Genomic DNA, 13,398 nt, shown 5'->3' on the forward strand with positions numbered 1-13,398 from the left:
CAGTGTGAAGGCCCTGGCTTCATTCCCCAGTATGGGGGTGGGGTGGGGGGGGTGGAATCAACACTCACAGACAATCAGAAAGACACAAGAAAGTCCTAGCTTTCAGTTTCAGAACCCTTTCCTACTAACTTTTATCCAGACTATCTCTCTGGAGAGCCATGTTCTCTCCTGTCCACCTTCCTCTGATGGAGGTGCTGTCAAGGCACGACTTGTGGCAGCCTCGCCTTGGCTAACTGAGATCTGGACCGTGGCTGTGGCATGAGTGTGTGGAAGGAGAGTGCTGTTGCTTTGGCTGTGGTGGCTTCTTTCTTTGGAAGCCACATACATCTCATTCACATTGGTATCTCTGCTGTAGTGCAAGGTCTGGAGCACAGTTGGCGGAAACATGGGTGAACAAATGACACATCAGATGTGCAGACTGAGGGGTGGCAGCTTGTGACCGTGGGCCCTACACATCCAGGAGACCCCGGCTGGGACTTTCAACATAGGTGTCCAGGAAGTGCTGATGAACAAGGTGGGAAAGCACAGTCTGGGCTGACCAGGGAGGACTCAGTGGCACTGGACACCTATATGAGTACAGCAAGAGGGGATGGGGCTAGGTGTTCACACATTCATCTATCAGATATATCATACATCTTCTACATGCTATGCATTGGGATTTGAAAAAAATTACAGATAGGATCTTTGCTCTCAAATAATTTATAGTAAGGTCTGCAGGTTTAGCTCAGTGGTACCACACCTGCCTGGTAAGCTCAAGGTCCTAAGTTCGATCCCTGGTACCAAAAAAAAAAATTATAATATGATAGAAAGTATAGTAAAGTGAGTTATTTCCTAAATCCCAAGAAGCATTAAAATTGTTATGAAAAATAGTGTGGGTCACATCTCCCTACTTCCCACTATCTAACTTTTATTTTGTTCTTTATTTATATTTTGGGTTTCTCTTGTGAGAAAAAAACCATGTGATATTTGCTTGTGTATCTGATTTATTTCACTTAAATACTGGAAGAGAGGAGGGAGTAGAGGAAAAGTTGGGTCAGGCAGAGGGAAGCCCTGTGCTGGAAGCTGGAGGTGAGAGATGAGAGAGCTTGGAACTGAGACAGCAGCCAGATTATGAGGCTGTTATTGCGAGATAAGGAGTTTGAACTTTGATCTGAAATTATAGGAAGCCTCGTCTGTGTGTGTGTGTGTGTGTGTGTGTGTGTGTGTGTGTGTGTGATGCCGGAGATAGAACCCAGGATCTTGCACCCCGAGGATCCTAAGCCAGGGAGAGACGTGAAGGGATCCAAGCTGTCAGCAAGATGGCTGTGTCAGTGTCGAAGGTAGGTGGAGTGGGGCCAGTCTGGCAATAGGAAGAGCACTTAGGAGCCTATTAAAGTGATCCACCCCTGGGGTGATGGGAGCAGGATCTACTATATGACTGTGGCAGAGGAGTGATGAGTGGAGGCTGGGAGATTGGGAGACAATGGGAAGTAGAGCAGAGTGGGGGCATTTCCAGTTTGTAGGAATCATACATGGAATGCAGGGAGAGGAGAAGAGGCAGTGACCTCCATATTGGGCATACTCTGTGAGATTCCTGTTAGATACTCTAGAAAGCTTAGACCACTGCAAATGCTTGATAATAAAAGCAAGTATCATGAACATTTGTTGAGTGCTCAATACAGTATTTTTGCCAGGCCTTCTGTTGAGTGCTCATGTTAATCAACTCATGTAATCCTCATAGTGGTTTTATGAAATTACTTGATTTTAACAGTTAAGAGGAAAAAAAGTGGCAGAGCTGGAACCTAAGTCCTGGGTTTCATCTGAAAACTTCCTCACCAGTGCTGTCCAACAAAGCTTTCTGCAGTGAAGGAAAAGCTCCGAATCTGTACTGTCCAATCCAGAAGCCATGGCAGGGATGGATTGCATGCTTGAAATGTAACTAGTATGACTAACAACTGACAAGTTTATAATTAATTTAAATGTATATGGCCACATGTGACCAGTGGTCACCGTGTTGGGAAGCTCAGCTCTCTGCTGTCTTCAGAGATGATCAGCATCACTATCATAAAGATGTGGGTGGGGACCCAATCCCCCAAAGAGCTGTACTGCAGCGCATTGCAACCACTTACGGGTCACAGGCATATCTGGGAATCTGACGAAAGCTTTGAACCTCTCTGATGAATGTACAATTTTACTGTACAGTGTGTAGATGGCAACTTCAGAGGTCCCTGAAACTTAGTCTCCCTGGTATAAAAGCAGGAAGAAGAAAGAACCCAAAAGAATGTCACCTCCTTGAGAGCAGAGACTTTGGCCATTTTATTACTCTATTCCTAGTGTCTAGATTCTAGAATAGTATCTAGTTTATAGTCAATATTTGCTTATTTATTAAAGGGAGTGACAGACGAGTTCTGGGGAACATTTCAGTTCCAAGTAGAAGAGCTCATGAAACTACCTAAAAAAGAAGAGAATGGCAGAAGTAAGACTGGATGAAGACCCAGGAGGATGTGATGTTGTAGAAGGCAAGAAAAGTAGAGTTCCAAGCATGGGAATAATCATTAATGTCACACATATTTTAAGCCTAGCCTGGGCACCTCAGCGACTTAGCAAGACCCTGTCTCAAAGTAAAAATAAAAATAAAAAGGGCTGGGGATGTAGCTTAGTTTGAAGACCCTGGTTTAATCCTCAGTTAGATGAAAAAAATTTAGAATTTAGCAATTGTTGTTGACTTTGGCAGTAGAGTTCCCCAGGGCAAAGGGGTGGTAGGTGTGAGGTCCAGGTTGCAGTGGATCCACTCGTGAGTCTGTGGTGGGGAAGTAGAGGCATCAGTGGGTCTCCATCCTGGTTACACCCTAGAATCCTTTGAGAAGTTTTAAAAAAATAATGAACAGTGTATTTCAGTGGTAGACTGATTGTCCAGCATGTGTGAGGCCCTGGGTTTGATCCCCAGTACTGCAGAAATAAATAAACAAATATCCCTGGACATGTTCAGACTGATTTAGTAAATCTGGGGAGAGACAAAGTAATCTTGGAGCAAGTTACTTGGAGTCAAGTAATCTGCAGGGTAAAGTGTCCTAGTTTATTGTGTTTTGAGAGAACTTTAGCAATTATCAAGTAGTATATTGCTTTAGTGGCCATAAAGAGAAGGAAAAAAATAGAGAGCTTTTTCTCTTCTCTTCTTCTCTTGTCCCCTCGTCCCTCCCTCCCCTCCCCTTCCCCCTCCTCTCCCCTTCCTCAAACTAAAGGTTGTCCTGCCTCAGTGTCCTGAGTGGTGGGTTACAGGTGTGTCACTACACTTGGCTTTCTTTTTTTCTTTTTAACATTAGTTGTTTTTTTTTGGTATGGCAGATCGAACTTGGGACCTTGTGCTTTCGAGGCAGGCGGCGGAACCACTGAGCTAAATCCTTTTTTTCTTTTTAAAGACAGACATGACAGTGCTGGCCATGGAAATACATGCCTGTAATCCCAGCATTCTGAGAGGCTGAGGTGGGAGGATTGCAAGTCTGAACTCGGACTAGCTCAGTGTGAAGGCCCTGGGTTCAATCCCCCGTACTGCAAAAAGAAAAAACAGACAGACAGACATAGGCATGTTTAGAGGTAAAAGAACAATTAAAGAGAGAGGTGTTTGTGAATTGTAGTGAGTTAGGAAGATATTTAGCTGGATTTTGAATCCCTGAGTCTTCAACCAGCTCCCAATCTTGCTGCAGATTCCCATGGGAGCCATTAGGCAGAAGCAATCTTTCTAACTCGGAAGACAAATTATCAGTTTCACCCTGAGCATGAACTTTTGAAGCACTATTTGAGAATATTGCAGTATGTTGTATAAGAAGTTGGCAGCCATCCGCAGTGCCAGGTTCACATCTGTTTACTTATGTGCTATTATTAGACTTTCCCATACTTGGCTTGCCAGGTGACAAACAAAATCTCTTCTCTTTTATTCTTTACTTCTTGGCTACCAGCCTTCTCTTTCCACATATACCTTTCCTACTTAAGCTGAAATTGTAAATGTTAGTGTTATTTTACATATGGAATTAATCCAGCATAAAAATGCAGCCATGTCTTCTGACTGCGATCTTATGGTTCTGCTTTTCAAGACCATGACTCCCAACATTTTTACCATGTTATCAAACATCTGTTATCAAAATCCCGTGCATTGGATGTTTGGGAATATTTATCTCCCAAATTAACTGTGAATATTAAGTGCAGTTGATACCACCTACCAAGGACCAGATACTGCCCTACACACTTTCTGTACATGATTTCTACCATTTCTAATCCTCACTGCAGTCTTTATGGCATGTGGGTAACAACCCCCATGTGATACTTGGACACATTAAATCACCCAGTCTCCTCCTGCTAAGTGTCAGAGTCAGGGCTAGAACTTTCATCCCCAAGACCCTAAATCCTGAACTCTGATACTGTAATTGGATTACTCACCATTTAATCCTCAATGTGGTCCTATAAACAGGATTAGGTGGTGAGTAATCACAGCAACTCTCCATTTTTTGAGGAATTAAGGTAAAAGAGAATAAGAGAGTTGACCAATGTTACCAGGCCAATAAGAAACAAAGCTAGGGGCAAACCCAGGGTTGTCTGTCTGCTTATTATCACACTGCTCTCCCAGACTCCAGTGTCTAACTTATTTCTCTACTTTTATTAATCAAAGCATCCATAACTCTGCCATTTGGAGCCCTTTGAAGCTTCCAGTTAGCATGAAATAATTGATGCTAATACACTAGATTGCAGATTATTGCCAAAAGCAAAGAAATGCCATACATTTGTCGACACAGCATTGTGCCAGTGAATTCCCAGTTCCTGTTAGGCTCTGGAACTATTAAATTACAGTGTGTGTGGCCCCATGTCCGCTTGGATCCACCTGGACCTCAAAATCCCTTTTGGGCTTAGGAGGCCGTTGGGGTTTCCTGGGAGAGAAAAGAGCTGAGTTTACTTAGGAACCATCTACTCAGAGAGGTTGCCAGATCCTATCTGCTAGCAGTCAGGCTGTGCCTCCCAGGGGCACAAGGACACCTGCCCTGCCTGCATGTGTCCCTGGAGGGGAAAGGTTAGACAGGGAGCTCAGAGGAATCATGAGAATTTGCCCAGCCTGTACTGCGGAGCTTCCTGGTCATAGCTTGGTGAACTCCTGCTTCCTGGAGCATGCTCTGGTTCAGATAACTGGGTTTTTCCCAGCACTTCTTGTGTGGCTGGTATTACTGTGACCTTCTAGGACAAGCTCCTGAACTAACATGCTAGGGAACAGAACTAGGATCAGCCTCAATTGGCCTCCATCTGGAGTATTCCGGAAGTGTAAGAAGAGCTTCTTCATTTTATTTAGTAACATGATCTAGTGTTCCAAAAGTAAATTTATACAGTGATTTTTATATGAAGGTTCAGTTCACAGCCGGAGGGATTTAAGTCCTCCTGCCTCATCTAGCTGTCTCAGGGAGAATGGTAAACAGATGCTTATACAAATTCCCTACGTTAAGCCGTCTCCCAGTCATCTGGTGGCTAAGAAGTTGTTCTAAATCCTTGTTTAGAGTTTCTTTTTCAGGCTAACAGACATTTTCATCTGTTAGTGCCATCTGCTGGACTTGCTCCAACTTCTTTTCAACCTTTTTAAGCCCAGGCTGGACACCCTGACCCACCAAAGCTTTGATTAATACAGAGCGGGTGACCTTGAGGTGCTCTCTTCTCTAAAAACATAGCATAGAATCCCAGCATTAAGTGGATTCTATCCTATGGTGGGAGGCTAGAGCAGGAGGATCACTGTGAATTCAAGGCCAGCCTGGGCTACGTAGTGAGTTCAAGGCCAGCCTGAATTACATAGTGAGACCCTGTCTCAAAAAAATTAAAATTAAAATTAAAAACAGATAAAGAAAAAAAAAGCCTGGAGTCCCACAGTTGCCTTCAGGGCCACACCCTCAGGATTGTAAGGCCCTCCCCGTAGGCCACATCTCTTAAACATTCTCCCAGTAGGGCCACTCTGGGCGGAGAGCCTTTTACACCTTTGGGGAGCACTCGCTGAACCATTGCATTCCAGCCACGGATTCCAAGGGCTCATGTCCATCTCACAGTGCAAAATGCATTTATTTATTTCATTCCCGGGAGTTCCAAAGTCTTAGCTATTCTGGATCTTGGAAACTCCTCAGCAATTTTATTTATTGGGATTGATTTGAAGAGTGGTTGGCATCCACTTAACTTATTTAAAACAATTGTAAAATGAACTTAAAATATGGAAAAAGAGAAGATCAGGCCCTTCTGGCAGGGGGATACTGAGGGTACTTACACCCCTCCCACTCAGTGTTCACCTCTCCAACATAACTTGGAAAATTACCAGTCGCTGTCCTGGTACCACCACCTGCACCTTATCCCCCTGTCTCATGTGGCCACATCACAGTCGCTAGGTACAGCCCATGTGTGCTCTGGGACTGGCTGTCGTGGAGGGGACTGGGTCACAGTCATCTTTGCATACACACTCTCTCAGTGGCGCTGAGCTGAAATGCCTTTTCTTTGAACTTCTGCTTGTCCTGAATTGATCCCGTTTCAAGGGTCAGTGCAAAAGCTTTGTCACCAAGACGTTCTTTTACTGGCCCCAGAGGGATGTGACAATATCATATTCTATTTTTAAATGTAGTCATGTTTCATCTTGCTTTCCAGATTGTAAGCACCTTGAGAGCAAGACCTTTGTCTGATTCATGTCTTCATATCTTTTTGTTCCCATAATCCAAAAAATGACTCCTTGCCTATGACAGTGACAGATAGTGTTTTACAGTGACAGCAATCAGTGTATGTTCCAGGCACTGTTCTCATGTTTCACATAGATTTGTTCTTAAAACCTCACAGAAGCCTTACATCTATGTCCATTTGATAGGCAAGGAAAGTGATATTAAATATCAGGTCATTTAACTTGGAAGGAGAGCAGTTTGGATTCAATCGTAGGGAGCAGGTGTCAGATTCTACACCCTTAGTGTTCCCCAAAACCGCCTCCTGTTGGCATAAGCTCACACACAGAGCATTATACAAGCACCTGTTGAATGCATGCAGGTTGGTATTTCTTAATTACTTGGAACCAATATACAGTTTGAGGGTGACCCGTTGTTCTCAACTCATCTGAATTTTCCAAGCCATGAGAGGGCCAAAAGGGGGCACCAAAAGTTTGGCTCTCCTTTTGTTTAGACAGTGTTTGCTATGTAGGTGTTTATTGGCTTCGAGCTCCCTGTGTATCCTAGGCTGGCTTCAACTTGAGATCTTCCTGCCTCAGTTTCCCAAGTCCTAGGATTACATAAGGCATGTACCACCATGCCCAGTTCGGTTCTGGTTCTTCTTTTTTTTGGTATCGGGGATCAAACTTGGGACCTTGTGCTTGCAAGGCAGGCAGCAGAACCACTGAGCTAAATCCCCAGCCCTGGTTCTGATTCTTGTTACACTGGATCAGTTTGCCTGGTTGTAGTTCTGGTTTGGAAGTCAACAGTGCCATCTAGTGGGACAATTTGCTAATGTCAACTCAGAATTGTTTTCTGGAAACCCTAGTTCTTTGCCGTTTATGTCTGAGAGCCTCTTAAATTAACTTAAAGTTTTGATTGTCAGAAAGGTAGGATAAATGGAAGAATCAGCCTATCGTGGCTCAGTCAAAGTCTGCCTCTTCCCTGGCTGGTTGTGGTCATTTGGGTTGTTTGAGCTCTGTTGACTATTGTAAATGGTATAAAATATTGGGCTCCAGACACCCCTCCTTCTGCTTCACCTCACATGTGCTGCTTGTGGTACAGACCAGTACTTCTGTCTTGAGGCTTGCCTCTGGGACTGTGTCTGATTTGGAATTTGAGTTCCATCCATTTGTGGATTGCCTACTATGGCATAACACTCAGCTCAGATCATATAAGTGGTGCTCCATGCAGACAACAGGTCAACCCCAAATAAGAATTCTTATGGGTTAACAACATTATAGTGAAGTTTTATTATAAAGAATTTGTAATAGGCAAGTCTATCGGAGCTGGCAAAGTGAAATGAAGAGGAGCCACTGTAACCAGCTCCTTCTAGCTCTCGGGTCCTTCTTTGGGGCAATGAATATTGAAGCTGACAAAACAGCAAGCAGCAAGTAGTGAGGAAGAGCATGTTTATTAGAAAGAATAAAAGTAAAAGCTCCATGCTAGTTGGGGAGGAGTTCCATAAAGTGGACACTGGAAGTTCAGGCTTGGGGGGCTATAAAGTTTTCGATACTAGAGTACATCAGGGAAAGCAGGGAGGCTCCAGGTTGCAGATAGGCCTTTTATGTCTGGAATGAAAACGGCGTCGTTTGCATTTCACTTCTTCCAAGGTCTCTCCCATTAGTTTAGGGACTTGTACTGTGTCCCTTGCATTCCATTCTGCCCTGATAGTCAGTTTGCTTAAGTTAATTATTAGAGCCCTCTAGTATGTTAACTCACTCAAGCCTGACTTTTAGTTTATTTTAGGTTAACTATTCAGGACCTGTGCCCTATCTCCCTAACTACCCTGTTTCTTGGTGTCACCTGGTTTGTTCATAGAGAACAAGCAGTCAAAAAACACCTGGTATAAAGGAAAGAGAAAGGGATTGTTGTACACACTTTGTTCTGTCACATAGATGAAGGCTTTGTGTATGGTGCTATTCTGGTTTCTGATATGCTTGCACATGTTTTCTTGTATACGTGTCTGAAAATTTTTGTGTAAGTTGCTTCTAACACCATAAAACCATTTACTTCTTGCTGGAAGAACAGAATTTAGGAGCATGGATGTAACTGTAGCCACAAAAAATTTCTTGGTTGAGATTAAGCACTTACTCTACAAGACTGTTCAGATTCCGTTGTCTACTGGGGATCTAGTCTAAGGAAGAGACTTTAGAAGTCAGTACACCTGTTGTAGCAGACAGGTCCACCAGAACAAAGACATAATTTTGGTTATACTGTACCTTGGATTATAGAGGCATTTATATTAATAGGAATTGTTTTTGGTTTGTCTTGTTTATAGTTTTTGTTCTCTTTCACCTTTCTTTCTGAATTGGACAACAAAGTGAAGAAATTTTTTAACAGCATATGTTTATTAATAATTATGCGGGCCGGGGATTTAGCTCAGTGGTTTTGCTGCCTGCTGGGCAAGCCTAAGGACCAGAGTTCGATCCCTGGTACCAAAAAACAAAAAACAAAACCAAACAGAAAACAACAATAAACAAATAATTATGCATCCATATGTAAAAATTAAGATGTTCAATCATGATTATACAATTAAAATGTTAATTTAGAAAAATATATGTCCACAAATATATATCAAAGACCCCACAAAAATAGAATACAAAATTTTCTGAAATCCACAAAAATAAAAAATAAACAAAAATAAAAGGATATATTTTGATACCTCCAGGTAAACAATAAAAATATAGATATTATGTGTCTCCGACTATATATGTAGTAATAATATACTGTTATGTCCAGGGGTGGACAGCTCACCATGCTGTCACGCCATGCCACTACTCTGCTGAAAATGCAGCTCCCAGCTATCCTAAACCCAGTTCCAGTAAAGAACTAAAAAAAGACAAAGTTTAGTATAACGAAAGATGGTTTATTTGAAAAAAGATGGAAAAGAAAGAGGATAGGCAGCTGCCATGGAGTGGTGGAGGGCATCAGAGCTGAAAGCCCTGGAGCTCTTATTGCTGGCTTGTTTTATTGGGGACTAGTGTCTTTTCCATTCCCAGGTGGGCACTTGTCATGTCTGATCTTGTTCTCTTGACTGTCTTTGATCTTATCCTAGGCATGTCTGCCTACTTTCCTTCTGGACACTTGGTTTCTTCCTGTCCCTTTGTAAGGAATAAATGAAAGGGGGAGGGCTTTGGGGGAGACAGCTTACTTAATAATAAAGTAAAGGGGACTTTTCTACATGTGTGTATCTGATGCAATACTAACGTTAAAGTGAGGACATACATGTGTGTATGTATAGGTGTGTGTGTGCAGGCGCACACGTGGGTGTGCTTATGTGTCTTATATAGTAAGAGTCCTCAGGTGGCTGTCTCTTATCTCCCTAGCCTTTTGTCAGGTGGGTGAGAGGAGCTGGCTTTCCAGGTCTTTCTTGTCTCTGGCTTCCTCAGTTTCTAACTGTTCAATCCTTAGGGTAATTGTGCTACCTGGTGCCCCTCTCAGTCAAGCTTTTCTCTCCCTCCTTTGACTTTCTAATTGCCCTAACTGCAGAGTCTACCTGCAGAGGCAGAACCTGCCTTTAGTAAGGTTTTCTATTAATTTCTTTAATAAAGTTTAATGAGATCCTATTTTATCCTTTTTCCTGTGACCCCCCTGACCCTGCAACATCAGCATAAGATATGGTAGTCATAAAATAATAACTTAGTGGATTTTTAGAGAAATTTTCATAATAAGGATTTATTATGAATAGTCTTATTTTTAGCAGCTGTCAGCTACCTTTTTCTGTAAGAGACCATTTAGTGATTATTGCAAGCTTTGTAGGCCTCACGGTGCCTCTGCTGTGTTATTATAGACAGTTAAATTAGGTAGAAGTATTATAGGTAGTCAGATGGGGCCTGGCCCTCGACAGAATCCGGACAAAGGTAAAACACATTACATCTGTGGCCAGAGATGCATCTGTTGGATACCAGGCCTCAAGATGAAGATGAAATGACCTGGCCTGCATACTTCCCCAAAGGATAAGATAAGCGGTAACACCTTGTCTAATGAAGTCTAGATAGACATCAGTCACCCCAGTGGGTGACCAAGACCTCTAGACCCATCATTTCCTAGAAAAAGTCTTTGTTCTTTCCATGCACACTTGTTACATGACTTGTTTCTCCATTGGATCAGTATTACCTAAGCGACTACACTTGTAACTGTATTGGTTGAGCATAGCTTTAACCCATGTTGAAAACATGTGGTTTTTGTTCTGTAAAACTTCCCTGTAAAGTGGGGTCCTCGGCTACCCATTCCGGACCCCTCTTGCCTCTCAGGAGCTATCCTCTCAATAAATATTTCCTACTCTTAACCTCTGATGTTCCTAGAATTCATTCTTTGATTTTAGAGAACATGAACTCAGTATATCAGACATCTAACAGGTTGAGAATTATATTATTTCCCTTCTATAATTAGGAGGTCCTATTTCATCTCCTATATCATCCCTGTATCAGTGTCACCTGACTCAGCTCTGCCTCGACTACTGACCTTGAGACCACAGCCTGAAAGCACTCAGGATGGTGAGTGTGGCTGTGATCCAAGAAAACTTGAGATTTGGACAGTGAAATTTGAATTTCATGTCATTTTCATATGTCATGAAATATTCTTATTTGGATTTTCCCACCAACCAACCATTTAAAATTTCCAAAGCCGTTCTTAGAGCTGGGTACGTAGCTCAGCGTTAGAGACCTGCCAAGCATGTGGCAGGCCCTGGGTCTATGGATCTCCTGCATCAGGGGAGGGCGGACCAGAAAAAAACGACAGAACAGTCTTAGCTCCTGGAGCTTGTGCAGAACCAGATGGTTCCAGATTTGAGAACATGGAGGTGGGGGGAGGGAGTGGAAGATGGGAGATGGCTGTAGTTTTCTGACCCTGGTCAGATGGAGTTGTTGATAATTATTAACTAATAAGAATGATTTGTCCATCCTTTATATAGGCAGTGTCATGAGGTGTTTGACCTGCCTTCTTTCTCTGGGCTCACATGAAAGGCAGCCGTATTCCACATTCCCATCATACATGGAGTCTTTTAAGAGCTCTGATCCTGAATGGAGGCTCAGTCTTCATCTCACCTGCAGGGCTGTGAGGAGTGGAGGGGTCCACCCTTTCCTTCTTCTTTTGTTCCTTCCCTCTCCTCAGTCCTGCCTGGAGGTCCAGAAGTCAACCAGCTGGTCCTGACCCCACTGAGTCTTTGCCTTCTGGAATCTTCCCTCCCTCCACACCCTGCTCCGCCTCTCCCTGCCAACTCTGCACCTTTTTTTCCTCAGGAGTCCCGGGTGGGATGTGGAGAGTGGGTCATTATCCCATCAGAGGGGTCTCCCCAGCCCAGGTAGAGGGCTGGTGCACTTGCCCTTGGAGCTGTATCTGGTCAGGGGAGAAGAGGGCAGTAGGTCTCGACCTTCCTTCTCCAGTCTGCACAGCCGCAGACAGTTCTTGGGTATCATGGGCTGCACATGCACAAGGTTTGTGTCATTTCTCACAGCCCTTGTGTGAAATTGCACTCTCTATGCTAAACTTCCATGGAGGAACTTACAGCCTTACTTAATTTTGTAACCTTCTTTCTTTGTCTAGTTGAGGTCTCAACAGTCTCCCCCAGGGTTGAGAAAGAGGCTGAGCATTAACGGTTCATATCCTGTGTCTTTCCTCAGCAGCCAGCAGAGTAGCCTGCAAAGCAGCCACGATGATGATTCCAGCAGGTTCCTGAGTCCTCGGGTGCGGGAAGAAAGGTAAGATCAAATCGGGGGGATGTGGGATAATGAGGGCGGGTGGGGTGAAATGCTTAACAAAGACTATACTTCTTTCATGGGTAAGAGCTTTGGGAAATGGAAGAGTAGTAGGAGAGCGCCAGACCTCTGTGCTTGGAGCCTGGTTAGAAAGACAAGCTGTTCACCCAGGCGACAAGAGGGAGCAACAACACCAAGGGGCAATTCTGAAGGCATTTGAGGTTCAGCAAGGGAGAAGTTCACGTGTGTCAAATCCAGTAGGTTGGATGTGAGGCTTGAGTGATACCTCATAGGTTGGGCGTGGTGTGGGTCAGGAGGGAAAAGGGTGTTTGATGCCCTAGGAGGTTACATGGGGTGGCATGGCATCTTTGGCGGCAGATGGCAGCAGCACATGGGCCTGCCTGGCTTGGAGTTTGCTGCGGGTGGCAGAAGTTAATGGAGAAGGAGGTTTGGATGGATGGGATGCAGAGAACATGGAGATTCCTGTGTGCTCGGCTCAGGATTTGCAACATAACTACCTACGCACTCAGAATGTAAGGAGCGGCTCGCGTTGCTTCATGCAGTACTAAGAGTAGTGGACAGGAGTGCGTTTGTGGTAGTGAGTTAGATTTCTGCCCAAAGAAAGTGGGTTTGAGAGAGAGAGAGAGAGAGAGAGAGAGAGAGAGAGAAGATTTCTGGGAATTGAGCCCAGGGCTTCATGGAAGGGTTCTGCCACGTTGACTGTATTGATGATAGCCCTTCCCAGTGACATCTTTTCAGCCTTCTCTGTGGCTACTTCTAATGCTCTGAACCATGTGGTCAATTATATAGTGAAAGATCGTTTCATAGAGCAAGCAAAAGAACTGACATTGATTTCTTCTCCCTCTGCCTTAAAGATCGAATACGATACACTTCAGCAGATTTAATATAACATCAATTTTTCTGTTTTCTTTTTTTGGCTATGCAAAATATTCAGGATGGATACAACATTTAGAGATACACTAGCTACTATAGTTACGCATCCCTTGACAATGTGGGAACAT

The 13,398-nt window shown here is 43.7% G+C and overlaps 1 protein-coding gene across 17 annotated transcripts in view; it reads left to right on the forward strand.

The window, feature by feature from the left end:
* Gramd1b (GRAM domain containing 1B) overlaps positions 1–13,398 on the forward strand; it is a 251,281-nt gene that overhangs the window by 115,448 nt on the left and 122,435 nt on the right. For 14 of the 17 annotated variants that reach the window (XM_087212590.1, XM_087212600.1, XM_087212615.1 and 11 more), the window contains one exon: positions 12,302–12,379. In XM_087212590.1, the coding sequence (XP_087068716.1) occupies positions 12,302–12,379 (78 nt within the window). The remainder of the gene's footprint in view (positions 1–12,301; positions 12,380–13,398) is intronic. The other 3 variants (XM_087212609.1, XM_087212591.1, XM_087212597.1) reach the window with 1 other exon arrangement.

This window comes from Heterocephalus glaber, unplaced genomic scaffold, assembly GCF_053883595.1.
Source record: "Heterocephalus glaber isolate CG9 unplaced genomic scaffold, H.glaber_assembly_v1.0 deba00001431, whole genome shotgun sequence".
NCBI classification, from domain to species: Eukaryota; Metazoa; Chordata; class Mammalia; order Rodentia; family Bathyergidae; genus Heterocephalus; species Heterocephalus glaber.